The sequence below is a fragment of the Sinocyclocheilus anshuiensis genome, unplaced genomic scaffold (assembly GCF_001515605.1).
Source record: "Sinocyclocheilus anshuiensis isolate Anshui unplaced genomic scaffold, SAMN03320099.WGS_v1.1 scaffold50, whole genome shotgun sequence".
Classification (NCBI taxonomy): domain Eukaryota; kingdom Metazoa; phylum Chordata; class Actinopteri; order Cypriniformes; family Cyprinidae; genus Sinocyclocheilus; species Sinocyclocheilus anshuiensis.
Genome location: NW_015542382.1, coordinates 3,358,870 through 3,378,112, shown reverse-complemented (window position 1 = coordinate 3,378,112; position 19,243 = coordinate 3,358,870). Strand labels below are relative to the sequence as shown.

Here is a 19,243-nt window from a genome sequence, read left to right as displayed (position 1 = left end):
TGTTGTATTTTGTAGCTAACTTTTAAATACCAAAACAATCTCATCCAATCTTTCCTAAAACTCCTTTATTACGTGTTACTTTTTAAGAAAGTTTGTTTTTCTTTAGTTCAGTTTGCATTGTCCATTAATATGGAATAGGAACATCATTTTCTGTCCACATTTATTTTAACATGCATAAAAAAGGTTTACATTCTTGCTCCAAGTCTTATATTTATAATTTGCACGATGCATTGTTTTATTCAGTTCAGAAAACAAAAAAAATGCAGATATTTAGTTTGGCTGGATCTCTGTGCCACTATGCCATCTTGAATTGTTGGATAAACTATTTACCTCAATGTACCCACTGTTTACCCAATAAATGTCCCACAGGTTATTTCTTCAAGCAATGGTTGTGAGTGGAAAGAGTGGTGATTGTCCACTAGATGATATAAGAGAATTCTCCACCAAATTTTTTTATTGAAAACTATGTTAGGTTGATTACAACGTTGCTTGTGGCTAGTTATTGTTTTACATATAAATCTTGGGGGAGACGTTACTGTTTTCAGTTCATAGAAGGGTGATAAAACAGCACCAAATGTTTAACCAATGTACTCATAATGAATCTATAATTTGAATAAGTAATACGTTTACATATAAATAAATCAGTAATAAAAATGTAACACTTATTAATAAACTGGATAATATGGAATATATTTTAAATCAGTTATTAGCACAAAATTCAATCAAGTACTAATGTACAAATTATTTTATTTAAGGTTCTTTGTTTCGCCATACAAATTAAACAACAGATTTATTATGTTTTTAAGAAAAATGTACGTTCCATTTACTAAAATGAACAATGTGACCACGTTTGCATTACACAAGCAATAAAATAACTAAGCGTCACAGTATAAGAAAATATAACACGCAACGATACCATTTATGGTATTTTCAAAATAACGTATGAAAAATCGTACAATATGTAGCCACCCCGTTAAATTAATAGTTATAAAAGATGTGCTTTTTCATTTTTGTCCATGCATAGAAATTCTATAGAAACACAACAACGCTCTTTCACCGTGAAGTTGTGACGTATGGAGATACTGTCATCTCATTGGTCCATATGTACGTCAATCCGCGGGATAGTGACGTATGAGGTGTTTGTTATAGGTGAGAGGGCAAGTGTGTGCTAGACAAACTTACTCGATTTGATACTCTACTGTAATGGCTCTGAATTGACACTACCTTATAAAGGTAAGTTAGCTGTTTAACTCGTGATTAGGCCTATAAACTGTTAGTTGTGTAACATCAATACGCGTGTTAGTTTTCTGCGTTCGACAGCTGGTGAAGTTAGCAAACGCTAATAACAAAGCGAAGCACTATTGTTTGACTCGGTTTCATTTCGTTTAACTCTTAACTACAGAAATGAATTATTCGAATATTTGGTGGTTATATGTGGTTTAATGTAATATTTAGCAAGGAAAAACGTCATGTATTGTTATACGTGTTAAACAGCACGTCTGTAAACGTGACAGATTTAAACCATTGATAGTGTTAAACAGGTTTGCATACATTAACGTTAACTGTCTTTTCTGAAAACACAATTAATGTTATCTAGGTTTTAAAGTCCATCTGTATGCAGGCCTCCTGTCATTTAATGTGTACTAACTCAATGTGTATTTGGCTGTTTATCCAATAACCATATAAAGATTGTAGACTTCTTTTTTTTTTTGTAGTCTGTGAGCTGGCCAAGAACTTGCTGTGCTTTTTGGAAAATACCTTTGGGATGTAGTTCTTGGCCAGCAACTGAATCTGTAAATCCTTTTGGAATAAAAAATATTAAGCCTAAAAGGTATTTATGAGATACTGTATTCACCCATGTCTTACTAGTGTAACCTGTAGATCACAGATGGAAACTGTACTCTAAGTCATGATCACAAAATTATCATATGAATAAGTGGAGAGTTACATGGGTCTAATTTTAGACCTGGTAAAGCCCCCTCCTGGGTCTGAGTTCGTGAAAATCCATGGCTATTTCTGAGAGAGAGAGAAAGAGTGACAAGTCTGTCACGTAGCACATGTGAGAACTGTGTGTCTTAACCTTCATGACAGAGTACTGTGATGGTACATTAATCGTATCAGATGGTTAAATCAATAATAGCACTTTAATTTATAGTACTGTGATACTGATGACTACTATTTATGGTACACAAATGGTATTCTTAGTACCATAATTATATCATGATATATGTCTAAAAACTGTGACATATGAGGAAGTGCATGTGAAATCAAATGGTCATGTAAGTCTCTATTGATATTTTCAGACACCCACAGAGGACGTGATGTATTATTCGAGTAAAAGGCGAGGAGAAGATGGAATTGCTGCTGTCATTGACTTCCTGTTGTCCAATGCCCGGCTGGTGCTGGGGGTCGGCGGAGCTGTGGTGCTGGGCATTGCCACATTAGCTGTGAAACGGGTGATTATTCATTTTAGCGTATTACACACCACAAAGTTCTGAGTGGTTGATATAGTTTTGTTTATAGAGTGCAACAGTGTTAATGAGGGAAAGAACTACAATTACACTGCACTAGCATTATGAGCAACATTAAAAGTAATAGCAATGGATAAACATAAAACCATGTTTATATATATATATACAGTGGTGTGAAAAAGGTATATATTTATATTCATATAATTTATATTGTATATAAATATATTTAATATATAAACCTAACATACTTTTCTGAAATATATATTAATACATAATAAATATACACAGTACACACGCATATATTATGTAAACAAAAAATTTTATTTTGGATGAGATTAATCACGATTAATCGTTTGACAGCATACACACACACACACACACACACACACATATATATATATATATATATATACACTAGTCAATATTTGAAGTAAATCAAAACCTTTAATCAAAGTTGTCCTAAAACCTAAACTCAAAATGCGTTCTTTCACTTGGATGAAAGGTTTTGATCCACTTCAAATGTTGACTACTGTATATGTGTGTGTGTGTGCGTATGTACAAATGTTTACATAGGAAAACTGACTCCACATCATTTGTAGTGCTCTATCGGTGTTGGCAAAATTTGTTTGTTTAGATTCTGTTTGGGGGAGATTTCTTTGCAGAATTATGGGTAATGTAGTTTTTCACCAGGATTGCAGCTGTTAAACATGATTATTTAAAACATAAGTTGAAACAATGCAGGCTGATGGCTTCCACGAAAGTATATACCACTGATTACTGTGAACCTCATAGCTCTCAGTAGGTCTGTGTTTATAAATGATCCTTAAATCAATTCCAGTTGAGAAAATGAATGTAATTTTTGCTTCTAGAACCTAACTGTTACATGCTATTAGAGCTTATTTTGATTACTTGTTAATTTGTTGTCTCCTATATTTGCTCTACCTGTGATGTCGTAGCTGATAGAGCGTGCTGGTAGGCCTCCTGATGAGAAGCCTGACAAGAAGATGACAGACAGCTGGGAGGAGTTAGGCTTGGTCAGTGCCTCCCCCAAACTACTGCACAAGGGTATAGAAGGAGTGGTCATGAAACAGATTGCTGCCGCAACCAAGAAAGGTACATACTTGGGAAATACCTTGGTTTGGAAGACTTAAAGTTTCTTGTTGCTAAAAGGCAATTAATTAAAAGTGACCCTTTTTAGGGTCTTATTTTGCACAATTCATCAGTGCATGCTAGTACAGGCAAAAAAAAAACTGAGATTTTACGTCAGAACTCCACCTCTCAAACTGGTCAATGTTAACCAGAAGTCAAATTATTTTACTATTACTATTTATCAAGTTATTACTATTAATGAAATAGAATAGAATTGAATATACTGTACATTGTCCCATTTTGGGAAAATTGTCTTACTCGGGCATTAATATTGTCACTGAACATCCCGTTTCATCATGTTATGGAAGTAAAATGGGTTGTGAATGCTGTTTTCAGTAGAAACCCTTTTTTTGTTTAGCGGAGCTGTCCCAACCCATCCCCCTGCCCTCACCTGAGCCCCAGCGCTGTGACACTGAACCACTTCAGCGACGGAAACGCATGGATCTGTGTGTGATGACGTTTGTGGAGCATCTGCAGCAGTACTACAGAACACGAGTGTGTCTGTCAGTGGAGGAGGTGTCTGTCGCACAGCAGCGAGCGTTAGATATAGCCACAGAGATCCAGGCCTTCCTGCACTCCAAACGCCCAGACATGCCACTGGGAGACATGACTCTGGCGGGGTCACTGCTCGACGACCTGCAAGTGGTAAAAGCCGACCACACCTGTCTGATCGTGCCCCTACAGGTATCAAGATTCTTTGTGGATGACCACTTGCACGTGTAAAAAAAAAAAATGTCCTGACTATACAATAGTTCCTATCCTGTACATCTCAAAGACCCATAGAGATCCATGATATCCAGAGATAGCCTGCATTTTTTTTTACAGATAATGTATGTTGTTTGTTCTTCTTCAGAATTCCTGGGTCATGCAGATTTCAGCAGATATTATATTATATTTATTATAATACAATATAAATGAAATCTAATATCAAAAATCAAAAGCTAAAATTAAAAAAACAATTTATGTAGGTCTTCCATAAGCCTTTACACCATTTTTAAATGAGCATCGTTTTTGGTGACTCTTTGTAAAAATCTTTGTCAGTGGTTGACCAAATTTAGGTCTGAATATGATCAAATTAAATTGTTTATTCCCTGAATTCAGTGTAATATAATATAATGTAATATAATATAATGATCTGGGAGTTGCCAAAAACTCTTGATTATTTATTATAATATAATTAATATATAATATAATAATATGGTGTGTTTTATTATATATATATATTTATTTGAATTATTATATCATTTTCAACAGTGTTTAAAAAAAATCATCTAGGTCCCTAGTTTTTAATTTACATTTTTAATTGTCCTTTTCAATTGATTCTTTCTACGATATATCTACGATTTTGTTGACCAAAATTGGTTTAGATCATATTCAGACCACCCTTAATATCACAACTATCACCAGTTGAATCTTTGGACCTTACAATGGCCATGTGCTTGGCCCTGAAATTTTTCTTGAGGCTGTATTTAAATTAGCTACAAATGTGTTCCATACAGTTGGAGTCCAGTCTGTGGACGCCTATTGCCGGAGAGGACACATTTTTGGGTCACCCTCAGTATTGCATGGTTCGGCGTGAAAACCTCGAGTACTTCCCGAGGGGGCAGAGCTACTGGGACCGACATTTGCTGGGTGGATACCTGTCATCACGGCTCGTTTCTGAGCAACTAGGCAAGACTGTGATGGAATCGATGAACTGGCCATCGCTGACCGGAACCCTGGAGTGCGAGGTGCGACCAGTGCTTGGGTCTCCAGAGCTCAAATTGGAGATTCAAGGGTTAACCCAAAGCAGTTATGACAGTGGAGAACGCTTCTATATAACAGTGTTGCCAACAGTGCGCCTTGCCGAGATGACGCTTACAGCGCAACGAGAGATCACCGGGTCATTCGACTACGTCTGGTATCAGAGCCTATACACCAGCGAAACGGCTAGACTAGCAGCGCTTGACAAAGCAGACTCGGGGGTCAGAAGGAAGTGCCTAAAAACGCTGAAGGCGGTGTGCCGCAACTGCCCTTCGCTACGCAAGCTCAACGGCAGCCATCTTTGCAACGTCATTCTACACATGAGTGAAAAAGAAGCAGATTGGTCGGAATCAGCGTTTGCTGATAGGTTCCTGCAGGCGATCACGGAGCTAATCGGATTTCTGGAAACGGGAATCTTGCCTAGTTACTTCAAACCTAATGTCAATCTGTTTCAGGGCTCTACTGAGGATGACATTGATGAGATGGGCTTCATGCTGTACTGTGCTGTAACTGAACCTGAGATTCTACTGATCTGATTCACTCTCTCTCCTACACCTCCTATACGCACAGAGCAGTACATTTATCAAAACGACTGGCATTAATGCACCTTCAATCAGTGAATGTAATATTACATATCTTTTCTATAAGGATTCTGTTCACTGTCCCCTATATGTGTATTTCCACTTACCTACTCCTTTAAGGGGATTTTGAAGCTTCATTTAACTATACAGCACTTACCTAGTCAGGAATTTTGCTTGGATGTAGATTTTAAAAGAAGTGAGAGAAAGATTTCATGGTTTAGACTTTAGATATAGCCTATTTTCTTTTGTTAATAGCCTGTTCTGAGCTCTGCGTTGATCAAGAGTATATGTTCTACGATTTTGCTTTTTGGAGCAATGGCAGTAATCATAGCAAATACTCAGTATTAAGACAATAAAGCAGTAATGCGTTTAATTTGTTGAAAATATTTTTCTATGCATTTTTGTCAGTTGTTCTTGTGTACAAAGAAGCAAAACTACTGAGTGTTTGATTGGGGGAAATGTGCATTGAAGGTTGTCTAAGCCTTTATGCCCACATTCTATTCTATTCTATGCGTCAATACCAGCTTTAATGGCTAAGAAAAGACAGAAATAATGAAACAAAGTTAATATGTAAAGCTGTATTTATCTTATAACTTGCCAACAAGTTTGGTTAAAAAATAGCAGAAACAATAAAAAATATTGGTAGGATCAAATTTCACACCAGTCCTACACAGCTGATAGGGTCACATGAGTTCTTATATGAACTCTTGTTTGCTATTGGGATGCGTGTCTGAATAAAGATTGTTCACAATTTTCAGTTGTTTGTGGTGTCACTTCTGCTTATTACCATTGATATGAATTACATGCTTATCATTCAAAGTGTTTCTGTATGCTATAGTTCCTCTTTCAGTGTTGATTTGGCTGCTATCATGTGAAAATACAATAAACTAAAGTCATGGTTTATGAGAGGTCAAATAAAAACGATATGGCATAACCGTAAACCAGCAGTTAACAGGCCACTTCCTTTATAGAAATGTAATAAGTTGCTGCATAAATACCATAAACCGTCGATGTTTATGATAATCTGACAGAAAAAAAAAAAAAAAACTAAAAATTAAACCAGCAGTTAACAGGCCACTTCCTTTATAGAAATGTAATAAGTTGCTGCATAAATTCCATAAACCGTCGATGTTTATGATAATCTGACAGAAAAAAAAAAAAAAACTAAAAATTGGCTTCTAATAATCATTTAGGTCACTCACTTTTACATTTCTTGGAATGGCCTAAAGAAAAGGGGATTTTTAATGTCAAAATAAGGTCAAAAATGAAAAGAGGCTTACCTGCCTGTACAGAGTTCCTATTCTAAGAATATTATACTTCAATTTTTATATGAATTTTAGTACGGAAGTGGCAGTAAAAGGATTGGCTGATTAAAATAATTGTATTTGATTTTTATTGATACGTTAAGAAAAATGCCAATAATAATATTGTCATTTGCCTGATGACTGTTAACATTTACGAGAGACCAAAAAATGTAATAACGCGCGTTCACATTCTATTTTCTTCCACGTTTATTTTGAGGAATTGGTTTGAGGCGGAAACAAGTAAGGATTGAGCTGGTTCTGATCACTCCCCCCAACCAGAGGTGTCACATGGCTAACTATGGCAAAAGCTGCTTCTGTTACCGCTCCGGAAAGCGCTTTAATGTTAGTTCACTTCTAAACAACGAGATAAATGAACTTATAAAAAAAAAAGCGCAAAGGATTTAGTTTGAATCCGTCAGCGAACACCGGCAAGTTCATTTATACGTGTATTATTCTGAATTGACTAACGTTAGTCAGTTTTCATGACATTGCGTTTGTCATGGTCTGTATAGGGCGTCAGGCATGTCATTTTTAAATCGGTGTGAACTTGATCATTTCATGCTTGCTGTGGTTTTGAAATACGTGTCGTTCTCTTTTAATGCGGCGATAGATCAGTTTACTGGAAATACGTAGTAAAACTAGACCTCCTGCACTGGATCAGGACAGCTATTTTGACAGCACGGTTTCAGGGGTGTAAAGTATGTGAGTGATAAGTTTTCTTGAGTATTATTGTGTGTAATTAGTATTTCAGTACTTTTTATTATAGTTTCACGTTTAAATACATCGAGACTTTTTTATTAATAGCAATTTTAGACTTTCAGTGTGCCAAATATATAATAGGTTATCATCACTTAAATCTTTAAAAAAAAAAATCCAGAAAAGTCTTTCAAATGGACGTCTTGCAGTTTTTATTTAAAACCAGTGAAATCTATTTCATTTTTCCACACTGGTCCATTTGTCCTGTGAAGAGATTTCAGCAATCACAGCATATAGTGGTTGACCTAAACTCTTGCTTTTTTATTTATTTTTTTACTGGTGAAACTTAAATTGAATGCAAATATAATATCTATAACTATAAACTATACAATCAGATGCTGCTGAGTCAATTAAATTGAACATTTAATGTAACAGGACATAGGTTACATCTGTGGCGGTAACAGCCTTAACTGAAGACATTATGAAAATCATAATTAAATGTTGAAATGTTTTGAAACAGTCCTTTAACTAAAGTATAATTTCGCAATATTTTTTACACCCCTGTTCGGTTCGTTTGAAACTTTTTACCACCATGATTAGCTCTCCAGACTTGGTGGCTTTCACTAAAGAAACAGATTTCAGTGAAATAGTCAAAGACCCGTCAGTACTTCCAGAGGAACTGTCTGTTCCCTTGTATCCCTACACTGGGGACACCACCCCATGGTCCAAGACGTCTGGAGCTAATTTTACGAAGGACTTTATCCTTTTATCAGAGTTTTCAGAGCAAGTTGGGCCCCAGCCTTTGCTTACGGTTCCTCCTGAAACCAAGGCTTGTGGGACATTTGATTTGAACCACTTCTCCCTTCGGATCATGTCAGTGGACTATCAGACCTCGCTCACCGGCCCGGCAGGTTGTGGCTCTTTGAAACTGAACTTTGTAGAAGACTCAAAGGTAGTTTTAGGGGATTCTAGAGAAGGAGCGTTTGCATATGTGCACCACCTTACGCTTTATGACCTGGAGGCTCGAGGGTTTGTGCGACCTCTCTGCCTTGCCTATGTGTCTTCTGATGAGAATAAAATCATACAGCAATTCCAGCAGCTTTCCGCAGAGTTCTCCAAAGTCTCCGAATGTCTAAAAACAGGGAACAGGAAGAACTTTGCAAATGAACTGGAGATAAAACTGAGAGATTTGGAGCATACAAGAGTCGTGTTACTTAGAGAAATAGAAAGAGAGGTAAATAATGCATCTGTAATGTGCACCAATGAAAGGGAACGCATGTTGAATGGTATACCTACATTAGATGTGAAACTGAAAGAGAAATCACTATCTCACAGAGATGAAGTGAAATTACAAGAGAAAGGCAGATGTGAGATTTCAAGAAAGGCAGAAGTAGAGTGTGAAAAGGGGAATAGGTCATGTATAACATACGATAGAGATGAACAATTTGGAGGGAGAAGGAAGAACAAGCAGGATAAAGGATCTTGCCCAACGCCATTGGCTGACAAAGGTGATGAACTGGCCAGTGTAGAAAAATCCATTCAGGAATTCAAAAGCCTTCTAAAACAGGTCACTTGCTACCGAACCAGGAAGCTTAGAGACTCTGAATATTCTCCTTATGAACCGGATGACCTTCCTCATTCTTTCGAGTTTGACCTGGATGATTTAAGGCACGGTCAGCTTGCTGGGCCAGTGCTAGAATGTAATGTTTTTCCTTGCACGGACACACCCTTGCATTCTCTGAAGCCGATTAACTCCATTTCATCTTGCCGATTTGACAAGCGTCTGAAAACTCTCGAGGAGTTGTGTGATGACTACTTCCACCAACAGGCTCTACAGCAACTGAACTCCATTGAGAGGACATTCAGAGGAGACACCTGCCATCTCTACTCACAACAACTCTGCCGCAATCTTCTCCGCAACCTCAAATCTACCAATTTCTTATTTGAGGATCCATGTGACTTGGAAGAGGAAGTGGGGTTACAGATTGGAATAGCTGGTCAACATTCAGTCCGACAACCATCGTTTCTTCCTGCACCATCGATTCTAAGTGAACCTGTCAGTCTTGAGTCATATGTCTCCTGCGTTGAAATGGTGCCAATCAAACTAGAGCTGGGTGGATCTAGCCAATCTACGGCTGTACCCAGCTATGTAAATACCCCAGCCGAGGATAACCGACCCCTAACATCCTCTGTAGTAGAGACTGAAATGGAAAATGGGTGCGTAGTTTCAGCTTCGGATTGCCAAGAAAATGTGGAAATGTGTGTTTCAGCTTTGATGAAGACCAGTATTAGTAGTGGAGATAGTATTGAGGTCTTAGGGACGGAGAAGTCCTTCAGATCCCAGGGTTCAAATATACTAATGGATACAGCACTGCAAAGACCTCCACCTTTGTCCACTACAGCCGTGCTGGAAGGTCTAAGGCAAGGGAGGGTAACTACCATACGGACTTGCAGTGAAGACAGCATTGAGGTGCTTTGCACAACGGAATCAATCCTACCAGAAGACCTGCGTGCTTCATACTCTTGTGCAATTGATGAGGAAAGTCCAGAGCAAGAGACTGATGAGAAAGACATATCTCATAACCAAGAGGACAAACAAGTTGAGTGCGTTTACGGTGTGGGAAATAAAGTTCCTGGAGACCATGGAGGCGCCTGTATGGAGGATCCACAAGATTTTTATCCTGCTGTCACCTTAACCCCACCTGACTGTCCTATGACTTTGACCCTTGGTCGGTCAAGCTCCCAAGATGCTTGTCATGCATCAGAATTAATCCCTCTCTCTTTGTTAGATGAGCCCTGCCGGATAGTACCTGATGATTTGTCAGACTGCTTCAGCTATCGGAGCACCACTGCCTCTACAACCTCCGAATGCACTTTTCCTACTTGTCTTCCAAAGAATAAAAGAGAAGGTGGGACCAGACGGAGACGTGGCAGAGTAGGGCGAGCAGCGTTGCAGTTCTTGCAACAGTTTCCCTTTGCAGTGCATGCAGTGTTTAGCCTTCTGTGTGGCCGAACTTTGGTAGTACTAGGTAGCGAGGAGGCTGCAGTGAGGCGGCTGGTTACAGCACTGTCTGTGTACATGCCACATCTGAGTAGATACAGAGACGGCATTCAACCTTGGACTTCAACGCCGCTGCAGCTAACTGACCTGCTCAACTGGAAACTTATCGGCTTTAACAGGTAACATCTACTATGCATCTTAAACATGTTTGACTTCCTGTTTTCAAATGGGAACCAAATTTCTTGATTAGCTAGTTCATACATATATTTTGTGGGTAAACTTTGCAGGAAGTTATCTGATTAAGTCTGACATATGTCACTATTTCTGGGTCAAAACACTTTTTCAGATTCAATTAAATTCAAGTTTATTTGTATATAGCACTTTTCATGATGCAAATCGTTGCAAAGCAGCTTTACAGATAATTATAGTTTCTACATTATATATTTAGTAATAGCTTATCAGTGGTGACTATCTCAAGTTGATGTCCATATGGCAGAAATGTACGGTAAAAATCAAGCAGTTAATGTCATGTCATCAAAGAGACGGTGAACACTATTAACGATCAAACTTATAGCAAAATTTGGTAGTTTTGTATGTTATCTGAGGGTTGGCATCATCTGAGGTCCTCTGGGGGATTGGCATAATCTCAGATCACATAATCAAACCACAAACAGTGCTAACGTTCATTCTTTGTCGGCTGAAGTACTACTTAATTTATTTATTTCCATACCTGAAATCTTAGTTGGCCAGATAGGGATTCATCTTTTCTGAATCATTAAAATATTGGTGTCTGGAAACTGTAGTTTACCAACCCCCGGTTTCACAGACAAGGCTTAAGCCTAATGCCAGACTAAAATCTAAGTCTGAGCTGTTTAAACTGAAAGAAACTTGCTCTGACTGATCTTAAAATATATCAGTGCCTTTATTTAGTCTCAAAATGCACACCAGTAATGTTTTTTCTAAGGCACGTTTATAAAAATTACTTAAATGTCCTAATTGAACTATGGCCTAATCCTGGTTTAGTCTAAGCCCTGTCTGTGAAACCAGGCCCAAGAGTTTTAGAAAACAGCTTAATGCCGATGATACACGGGGCAACTTTTTTTGGAACAATGTTGCTTGGGCACTTTTACATTGAGAATGGGTAACAAATTTCTGTCTGGATACTTTAGATCAGTCGTGGGCCCTGTCTCACCTGGTCACCAATTGATGGCAACATTGGCCAAAATTGCCCGGTGTATCATCAGCCTAAATGGATAGTTCACCCAAAAATGAAAGCTCACCTTTACGTTGTTCCAAACCCTTAAGACCTTCGTTCATCTTTAGAGCACAAATTCAAAATAAAGTCATTATTTTTGCTTTCTCTGCACACAAAAAGTATTCTTGTAGCTTCATAACATTATAATTGAACCACTGATGTCACATGGACTATTTTAACAATGTCATTACTACCTTTCTGTGCCTTGAACGTGTGTTGCATTGCTGTCTATGAAGGGTCAGAAAGCTCTTAGCTCGGATTTCATCAAAAATATCTTAATTTGTGTTCCAAAGATGAACAAAAGTCTTACAAGTTTGGAAAGACATGAGGGTGAGTAATGACAGAATTCTCAATTTTTGGTGAACTATCCCTTTAAAGTTGTGCTATAAAAGAAGTGCTTATAAATGGCTGTTAAAATGGAGTAGAGGCTTGGATCCAGAATGGAATGTCAGTATTTCATGACTTATCAAGCAGCCCTTCAGGTGCAGAGTTGAGTGCCTCTGGTATGTAGCATAAACATTGTGTTTTCTTCCTCACCCTTTTGGTACAATTTTAACAACTATCATGAAGACAAAAACAGCATAGACTGTTAGCTAAGATGAAGCCATCTTGACTGTTTGTTTTTATATTTACTCAGGATGTGCTGTTTTACTTACATAAATATGCCTCACTGCCTGGGCCATTACAGCCGATACCTCAGCATTCTAGATGTGGATCAAAAGACACTGCGCTGCCCAGTCTACAGTGGTACTCTTCTCAACCCGCTGGTGGAACCAAGGAGCCACTTTAAACGTGGAAACACCTACTTCATGTTTGCTCAAAGTGTGCAAAGCAAGCTTGTCACCACAGCATTCCTTTTGACATTTTCACATGGTTTCCATACACCCAGAAGGCCTTGGGAAAGTACATGGACACAGTGTTTTCATTCTGAAATTCACAGAGACGATAAGAAAATCCTAAATTATTTATCTGAACTCATCAAACTGCACTTCATGGAGGTTCCACCTAATGTCCTCAGATTCAGCTACACCACAAACTCTATTTTCAAACTCTGAAAGTGTCATTCACTCATAAACTAGCCAATGATTTGTGTTCTATACAGTAGTTTTGCTTTGCTTTTATTGCCTTCAAATGAAAATTTGCTTTTGCCCAGCAATAACAGTATATTTACATTATCCGCATGCTTTGATATCTTGTTGACAAAGGAAGTTGAAGTGAATATTTACAGTAATATTGTGGTCTAATCTCATGTGCAAAGATTCCAGAGAAATATTACTTTACAACCTTAAATGATCTACAACAAAGCAAAATTGAACAGCTTTATATCAGTGTTGCATTTGAAACTGTCATTTATATACAACACGGCTGACGGTCAAAAAGTTGAGTTCTGTTGCGGAATATAATTGTTTGTATTTAACATCCACCAGATTTGATCATAGTCCTGTAATTGCACATAATATTGCAAAACACTGGTAAATTCCCAGACGAAGGAAAACAAAAGCCTGGACAAAGGGCGGGGGAAAAAAATCTAAACTGCCATGCCACTTATAATATATGAAAACATTAAATCCACTCTGTATGTACATTAAAACAATTTGTTTTTAAAACAGGATGTTGGACTTATTTTCCTTGCTGTTGGATTAGATGTAGGATTTTACGTTTTTCTGGAGTAAGTTTGGCCACCTGCGAGAGAAGAGCAGCTCACCTTTAAAACAAGTTAAGATTTAACCAAATATATATTTGTAAGTTTACATTACACCAAGACATGAATTAATAGAAAATATTCTTACGTTGCACTCAAGATACAGTTTCAAGCTTAGCTGCCAAGGGTTGTGCGATCTGAAATCAGAGTGCATTTACAAATTGCATGACAGATTCATTTTCATATAATATGTACATTTGCTAAATTGCTTTATAGTGGCAATCCCCAAGTTACCCCTCTGGATAAATGTAAATCAGGAATATCCAAAACATCCAATTCAATTTAACATTAGAAACTGCCTCTTAATATTCATGCATCTATAACACTCTGGTAAAGTATGTTCGAGATATCTAGATGTTCATGTAATAAACTGTATTATGCTATACTTATGACTATACTACAGTGATGGACTGCTGCTTCTTACTCATTCCAAGTGGCAAGCAAGCTATTGGTGGGATAGGTGTTCAGGTCCAGAACCACGCTGTTTTCCCAGAAGTACATGCAGAGGAAGTACGCAACCAGGGTATGTTCGGTTTCACTCCACTTCCTGAAACAGATATAGAGCATGTACATGCTTAACATGAAGTTTTTGTTTTGGTTAATGTATGCAAACACACCCTTACCTCTGTAGGAGCTGGTATTGCTCATCAGACAGTTCCTCCAGAAGACAGCAAAGGAGGTAGTGCAGCACATCTTGTCTCACCAGCAGACTGTAGAAGAACCAACGGAGCGCCCAGTGGTTGAACTGAAGGCAAACGTACAAACAATTACACAAAAGAGCCTGCACATAATCAGGACTACCGAATTTAACATGGGATGATACAATACTAACACTTCAGCATCTTATTTTTGTTTATAGCTGTAAATGGAAAGTTTGAATTTGAACTTGCTCATGTTGACTAAAAACTAGAGAAAATAAGCACCCTGAAAGACATGATGACGCTGAGGATGGGCTTGAACTGTGAGTGGAAAATGCGCAGTACCAAAGCCTGAGTGGCCAACAGCAGTCTAGCCTGGTCAGGATAACCCTAATGGGAAGAGAGTAAATCAACATTACATGCTACACCAATAACCAAAAATGATGAACATCATCTAATAAAGTATTATTTAAACTATGTCAGGCATATTCATAATCAGAAGCATGGGTAAAAATGAAATAAATTAAAATTTAATTAAATCAAATAAACACACACACGGAGTCATTGCTAGAATTATTGACACCCTCTGTAAACAAACAAAGCAGCCTGTAAAAATAAACCTGCATTAGTTATCCTTTTGATCTTTTATTCAAAAAATTCACAAAAACCTAACCTTTCACTGAAGTAAAACAATTGAAAATGTGTGTGGGGGGGGGGGATTTCATACTATGACTCTGTGTAATTTTATATATCTTTTATTAAAAAAGTTAGACACACAATGTTTGTTCTGAAATGAGGAGGCAAAGTCTCTTGATGCTGACACATTTTTCATATTAAATAAACACTATTAAGGAAAAAAACAGCTTGAACCAAAACAATCCTATTTTGTATTTTTATATTAAAAATGTAATTATTGTTCAATTTATTAATACAAAGTATATTTTCCATTTTTTCCAAAATAACAATGAGAACATGGTAACATAAAATGAAACATGACAAAGACAGACATAGAACTATAATGGGCATCAGACACCCTGCTTTATAGATATTCGTGGATCTTACACATTTTTACCAAAAAATTTCCATGACTTTTGAGACAATTTATCACCTAAATGTTCCATTATTTTACAATACGAATACAAATCTGTTCAAATTATCATAAGTTAACTAAAATGAATGATTATTAATGCTACTTGTCTGCGTTCTATTTATTTTAAGAACAAGCTGCGATTGTGCCAGACACTACTCCACGCAGAGAACATATCCCATCACTGAATATTGTTATTTGCTTAATTCAGTTAAACTTAGGACCTGAATTTAGTTTTGGAAACAGTTTCAGCTTTATACGCACGCTTTGGATGCGACTAAGAGCACAGAAACCTGCCTCTGGAGTGCCCAAGTACCTAATGGCTTAAAAAGACGTGCAAATAATACGTTTTTGTGATGATGACCCGATTAGGCAAGTGACAATTGTGAACTGTACCGAAACGAGAGCGAAAGTGTTGTATCGCAGCGTGCAGCAGCTCTTGTAGTGCAGACACTAAAAAAAGTCAAAGAGAGAAGACGCGGTACTAGAGATAGGCCTGTCGCAATAATCAATATATCGACTTATCGCGCAATATACAGTGGGTACGGAAAGTATTCAGACCCCCTTAAATTTTTCACTCTTTAGCAAATGGCTGCAATATAACAAAGAGTGAAAAATTTAAGGGGGTCTGAATACTTTCCGTACCCACTGTATGTACATGACCTCAATTTTTGGTGACACAATATATCGCCCATTATATTTACTTAAAAATTAATGTCACCATGTTTTGTAAATTCCACTTGCGCCTGTGTCTTTTGCAGCCTCTCGTACATAACGTGGTGAAGTCATGAGGTGCTAGTTCAAATAAAAAATAAAAAAAAAGTTTCATCTGCAGATATGATCTTGTTTAGGGATCTATGCCTTTGTGCTTGTGGACATCTGACTGCTAAGTAGCTAGTGATTGTGTTATTCAGCAATAGTGTGCACCCTTAATTTCCAGAGAAAAGAAGGTCAGGGAAAAATCTGTAGATGGAAAAATCTCCATACAAGTTCTTTGTGCATTTTTCTTTTTTCTACTTGTTACTTTGCACTTTTTGTTAGAAATTGTTTATTTACTATTTATTCAGGTTCTGTAAGGTATCTAATATTTTGATACTTAATTTCCATGATCTAAATATTCTTAAAAATTAAAAATTTGTTGTCATTTGGAAGTGTGTAGGCCTTCTTGCATTATTATGCTGTTACATTATGATTATATATTCAGTGGCATAAAATGGTCTTTAAAATGACAATAATATCGCTTATCGCAATTAGTTCTGGGGCAATATATAGCACAGCAAAAAGTTGTTATCGTGACAGGTCTAACTAGAGATGGGCGATATCTTGCGATATACCGGGAAATAATTCTCCCCACAATAAGAATTAGTCTTCCCGCAATAATAACGATAAAGCCTAGTTGTTGACGTATTTCTGTGTGCGACAGTGCGGAGTAACATGGTGGAAGGGGGATGTGAAATTGAGGAGTATATTGCTAAAGGATGAGCTACTTCTACAATCTGGAACTGGTTTGGTCAGAGCTGTACAGTGCGCCAAAAAAAAAAAAAAATCAGTCTTTGTGATGAATAAATGTACTACAGTAGCACTTGTGCAATACAGTTTTGCATGTGTATAAGCCTGTTTACAAACCTGTTGTCCAACAAAGATACCATTTATTGACATGCTTTTTCTCCAAATTAACTTAACATAAGTCATGTTTGAAATCACTTTTTGTGATCAGACATGGTTTCATATCACAGAATGAGGCAGAAATCATACTATTTTATAGTATTATACACAGTGATAAAGGCTATGTCGATTAGCATTGCATTATAAATATGCTTTATCCTTATAAAAACACCCAAGATTGCTTGAAGAACACCGATAAACCATATGTTGATGCAATCGTATGTTTATAGTGTTTAAGTTTCCTCAGTTAAAATTTCTCTATCAGCATTTTATTCAGCTAAAGTGATAACTGGATACCTTTGTCCATATTAGGGATTTCCTGGAGCATCAGTGCTAATAGCCTACTTCTGCAATGCATATATGGAGTTTCTGCACAAAGGTGCCCTCCGCCTTCCAGTATGAATTAAACAGTCAATGCATTACGTGTGTACTCAGTAATGCTCACAACACCCTATTTTGGGCAAAAATAGGAAAGACAGTAGTTTTCTCAAAAGATTTTTTTATTTTTTATTACAGGATTTTTTATTTTTTTTTTGTCTTTTGGTGGATGCATAAGATTCCCTGAATTATCGTCATTGATATCGTTATCACAATAAACACCAGGGCCCGTATTCACAAAACAGGACAAAAGTAGCTAATAACTCACCGATTTAGGAGAAAATCTTAAAAATAATGGGCGTGTCAGTCCTAAATTTAGGACTTCTAAAATTTTGTTCTATGAGTATTTCACAAAGCGTTTTAGCGCTAAAATTAGCTCCTAAATCTGTGAAATGTTAGGACTCCTAAGTCACTAAGACCAAATCTGAACTATCCTAAAATGGCTGTTGCCAGCAATCTACCTCGGAATATAAACATTTCAGAAACATTTGACGATAATGAGCTTTTAAAAAGGTATCGGCTTTGGTTTGGAGGTTATCCCAACTCCAAATTTTTTATTATATCCTTAATATATAGCTGTTCTCGCGTCCAGTTTGATTTTCTTTTATGTTTGCATGTCTTACTATCAGCCATGATTAGGCCTATTCTACCCTGCTAATTAAAAGGCTGTTTATATGCATATTACCAAAATTGTATTAGTCGCAGAAAAAAAAATTCCACATGAAGTGGCGAAATCACGCAGTTCGTGACAAATCGTTAACGGCTGGTCTTTGTGGTAATACAGTACATCGGGCAGGACATCCATATGCTCACCTAACATTCATCGACCTCAAATATGGCTTATCATCTGAAATATGTAGTCTAAATCTGTGAAACGTTAGGAGTAGTGAAGAGGACTCCTAAATCAAAGCCACAAACTATCCCTAAATGGCCTCGGAACATAAACATTTTAGTAACATTTGACGATAATGAGCTTTTAAAAAGGTATCGGCTTTGGTTTGGAGGTTATCCCAACTCCAAATTTTTTATTATATCCTTAATATATAGCTGTTCTCGCGTCCAGTTTGATTTTCTTTTATGTTTGCATGTCTTACTATCAGCCATGATTAGGCCTATTCTACCCTGCTAATTAAAAGGCTGTTTATATGCATATTACCAAAATAAGAAAGAAACAGACTAATATGCTCCATATGTCCATATGCTCACCTAACATTCATCGACCTCAAATATGTCTTATCATCTGAAATATATATGTAGTAGCAACTTTACATGGCAGCTCAATCTAATGTTAGCCTAGAAAAAAGTGCGCAGTTCACGTGTTTGTGGTGTGGAAGCTGAACAATAGCATGCGCGCTTGGGCTACTGCATGACCGATGGAGGCGCCGGTGTGATCATTGGCTCTTAAAATACTTCGTCATTTTTGGTAATACAGATAAGAGTAATGCATCTTTTGTATCTGTAAAGACTCTACGTTTATCCGTGTGCAGAATAACAACGAAACATTGCGCTTTTGTAAAATAATGAAAGCAAACAGGATGCGCTTTCTGCCGTCTCGGACTCTGTGAACTTGAGC

The 19,243-nt window shown here is 37.2% G+C and overlaps 3 protein-coding genes across 3 annotated transcripts in view; 2 read left to right on the top strand and 1 right to left on the bottom strand.

Annotated features, from left to right (window-relative positions):
- Window positions 1–1,111: 1,111 nt before the first annotated feature.
- On the top strand, window positions 1,112–6,490 carry LOC107692671 (mitochondrial dynamics protein MID51-like). The gene is made up of 5 exons (XM_016491837.1): window positions 1,112–1,233; window positions 2,304–2,456; window positions 3,428–3,584; window positions 3,979–4,304; window positions 5,120–6,490. Exons 2-5 carry the CDS (start codon window positions 2,322–2,324, stop codon window positions 5,897–5,899), a joined length of 1,398 nt encoding a protein of 465 aa, XP_016347323.1. The 5' UTR covers window positions 1,112–1,233; window positions 2,304–2,321; the 3' UTR covers window positions 5,900–6,490.
- A 1,881-nt stretch (window positions 6,491–8,371) lies between these two features.
- LOC107692669 (Smith-Magenis syndrome chromosomal region candidate gene 8-B protein homolog) lies at window positions 8,372–13,263 on the top strand. Its single transcript, XM_016491835.1, has 2 exons — window positions 8,372–11,124; window positions 12,838–13,263. The coding sequence occupies exons 1-2, from the start codon at window positions 8,537–8,539 to the stop codon at window positions 13,253–13,255; spliced, it is 3,006 nt and encodes a 1,001-aa protein (XP_016347321.1). The 5' UTR covers window positions 8,372–8,536; the 3' UTR covers window positions 13,256–13,263.
- A 34-nt stretch (window positions 13,264–13,297) lies between these two features.
- Window positions 13,298–19,243, bottom strand: part of LOC107692670 (uncharacterized) — a 20,906-nt gene continuing 14,960 nt past the window's right edge. Inside the window, exons 18-22 of the mRNA XM_016491836.1 lie at window positions 14,826–14,930; window positions 14,526–14,647; window positions 14,327–14,449; window positions 13,991–14,039; window positions 13,298–13,883 (exon numbers count right to left, since the gene is read on the bottom strand). Coding sequence (XP_016347322.1) covers window positions 13,821–13,883; window positions 13,991–14,039; window positions 14,327–14,449; window positions 14,526–14,647; window positions 14,826–14,930 — 462 coding nt within the window. The 3' untranslated portion in view covers window positions 13,298–13,820. The remainder of the gene's footprint in view (window positions 13,884–13,990; window positions 14,040–14,326; window positions 14,450–14,525; window positions 14,648–14,825; window positions 14,931–19,243) is intronic.

What these genes read in the sequence shown, in the direction of transcription:
- LOC107692671 (XM_016491837.1), top strand. Translation starts at nt 2,322, where the DNA reads ATGTATTATTCGAGTAAAAGGCGAGGAGAAGATGGAATTGCTGCTGTC. An exon ending in CCACATTAGCTGTGAAACGG is followed by an intron (nt 2,457 to 3,427) that starts GTGATTATTCAT and finishes GTGATGTCGTAG; the next exon opens with CTGATAGAGCGTGCTGGTAG. An exon ending in TGCTGCCGCAACCAAGAAAG is followed by an intron (nt 3,585 to 3,978) that starts GTACATACTTGG and finishes TTTTTTGTTTAG; the next exon opens with CGGAGCTGTCCCAACCCATC.
- LOC107692669 (XM_016491835.1), top strand. Translation starts at nt 8,537, where the DNA reads ATGATTAGCTCTCCAGACTTGGTGGCTTTCACTAAAGAAACAGATTTC. An exon ending in AAACTTATCGGCTTTAACAG is followed by an intron (nt 11,125 to 12,837) that starts GTAACATCTACT and finishes ATATTTACTCAG; the next exon opens with GATGTGCTGTTTTACTTACA.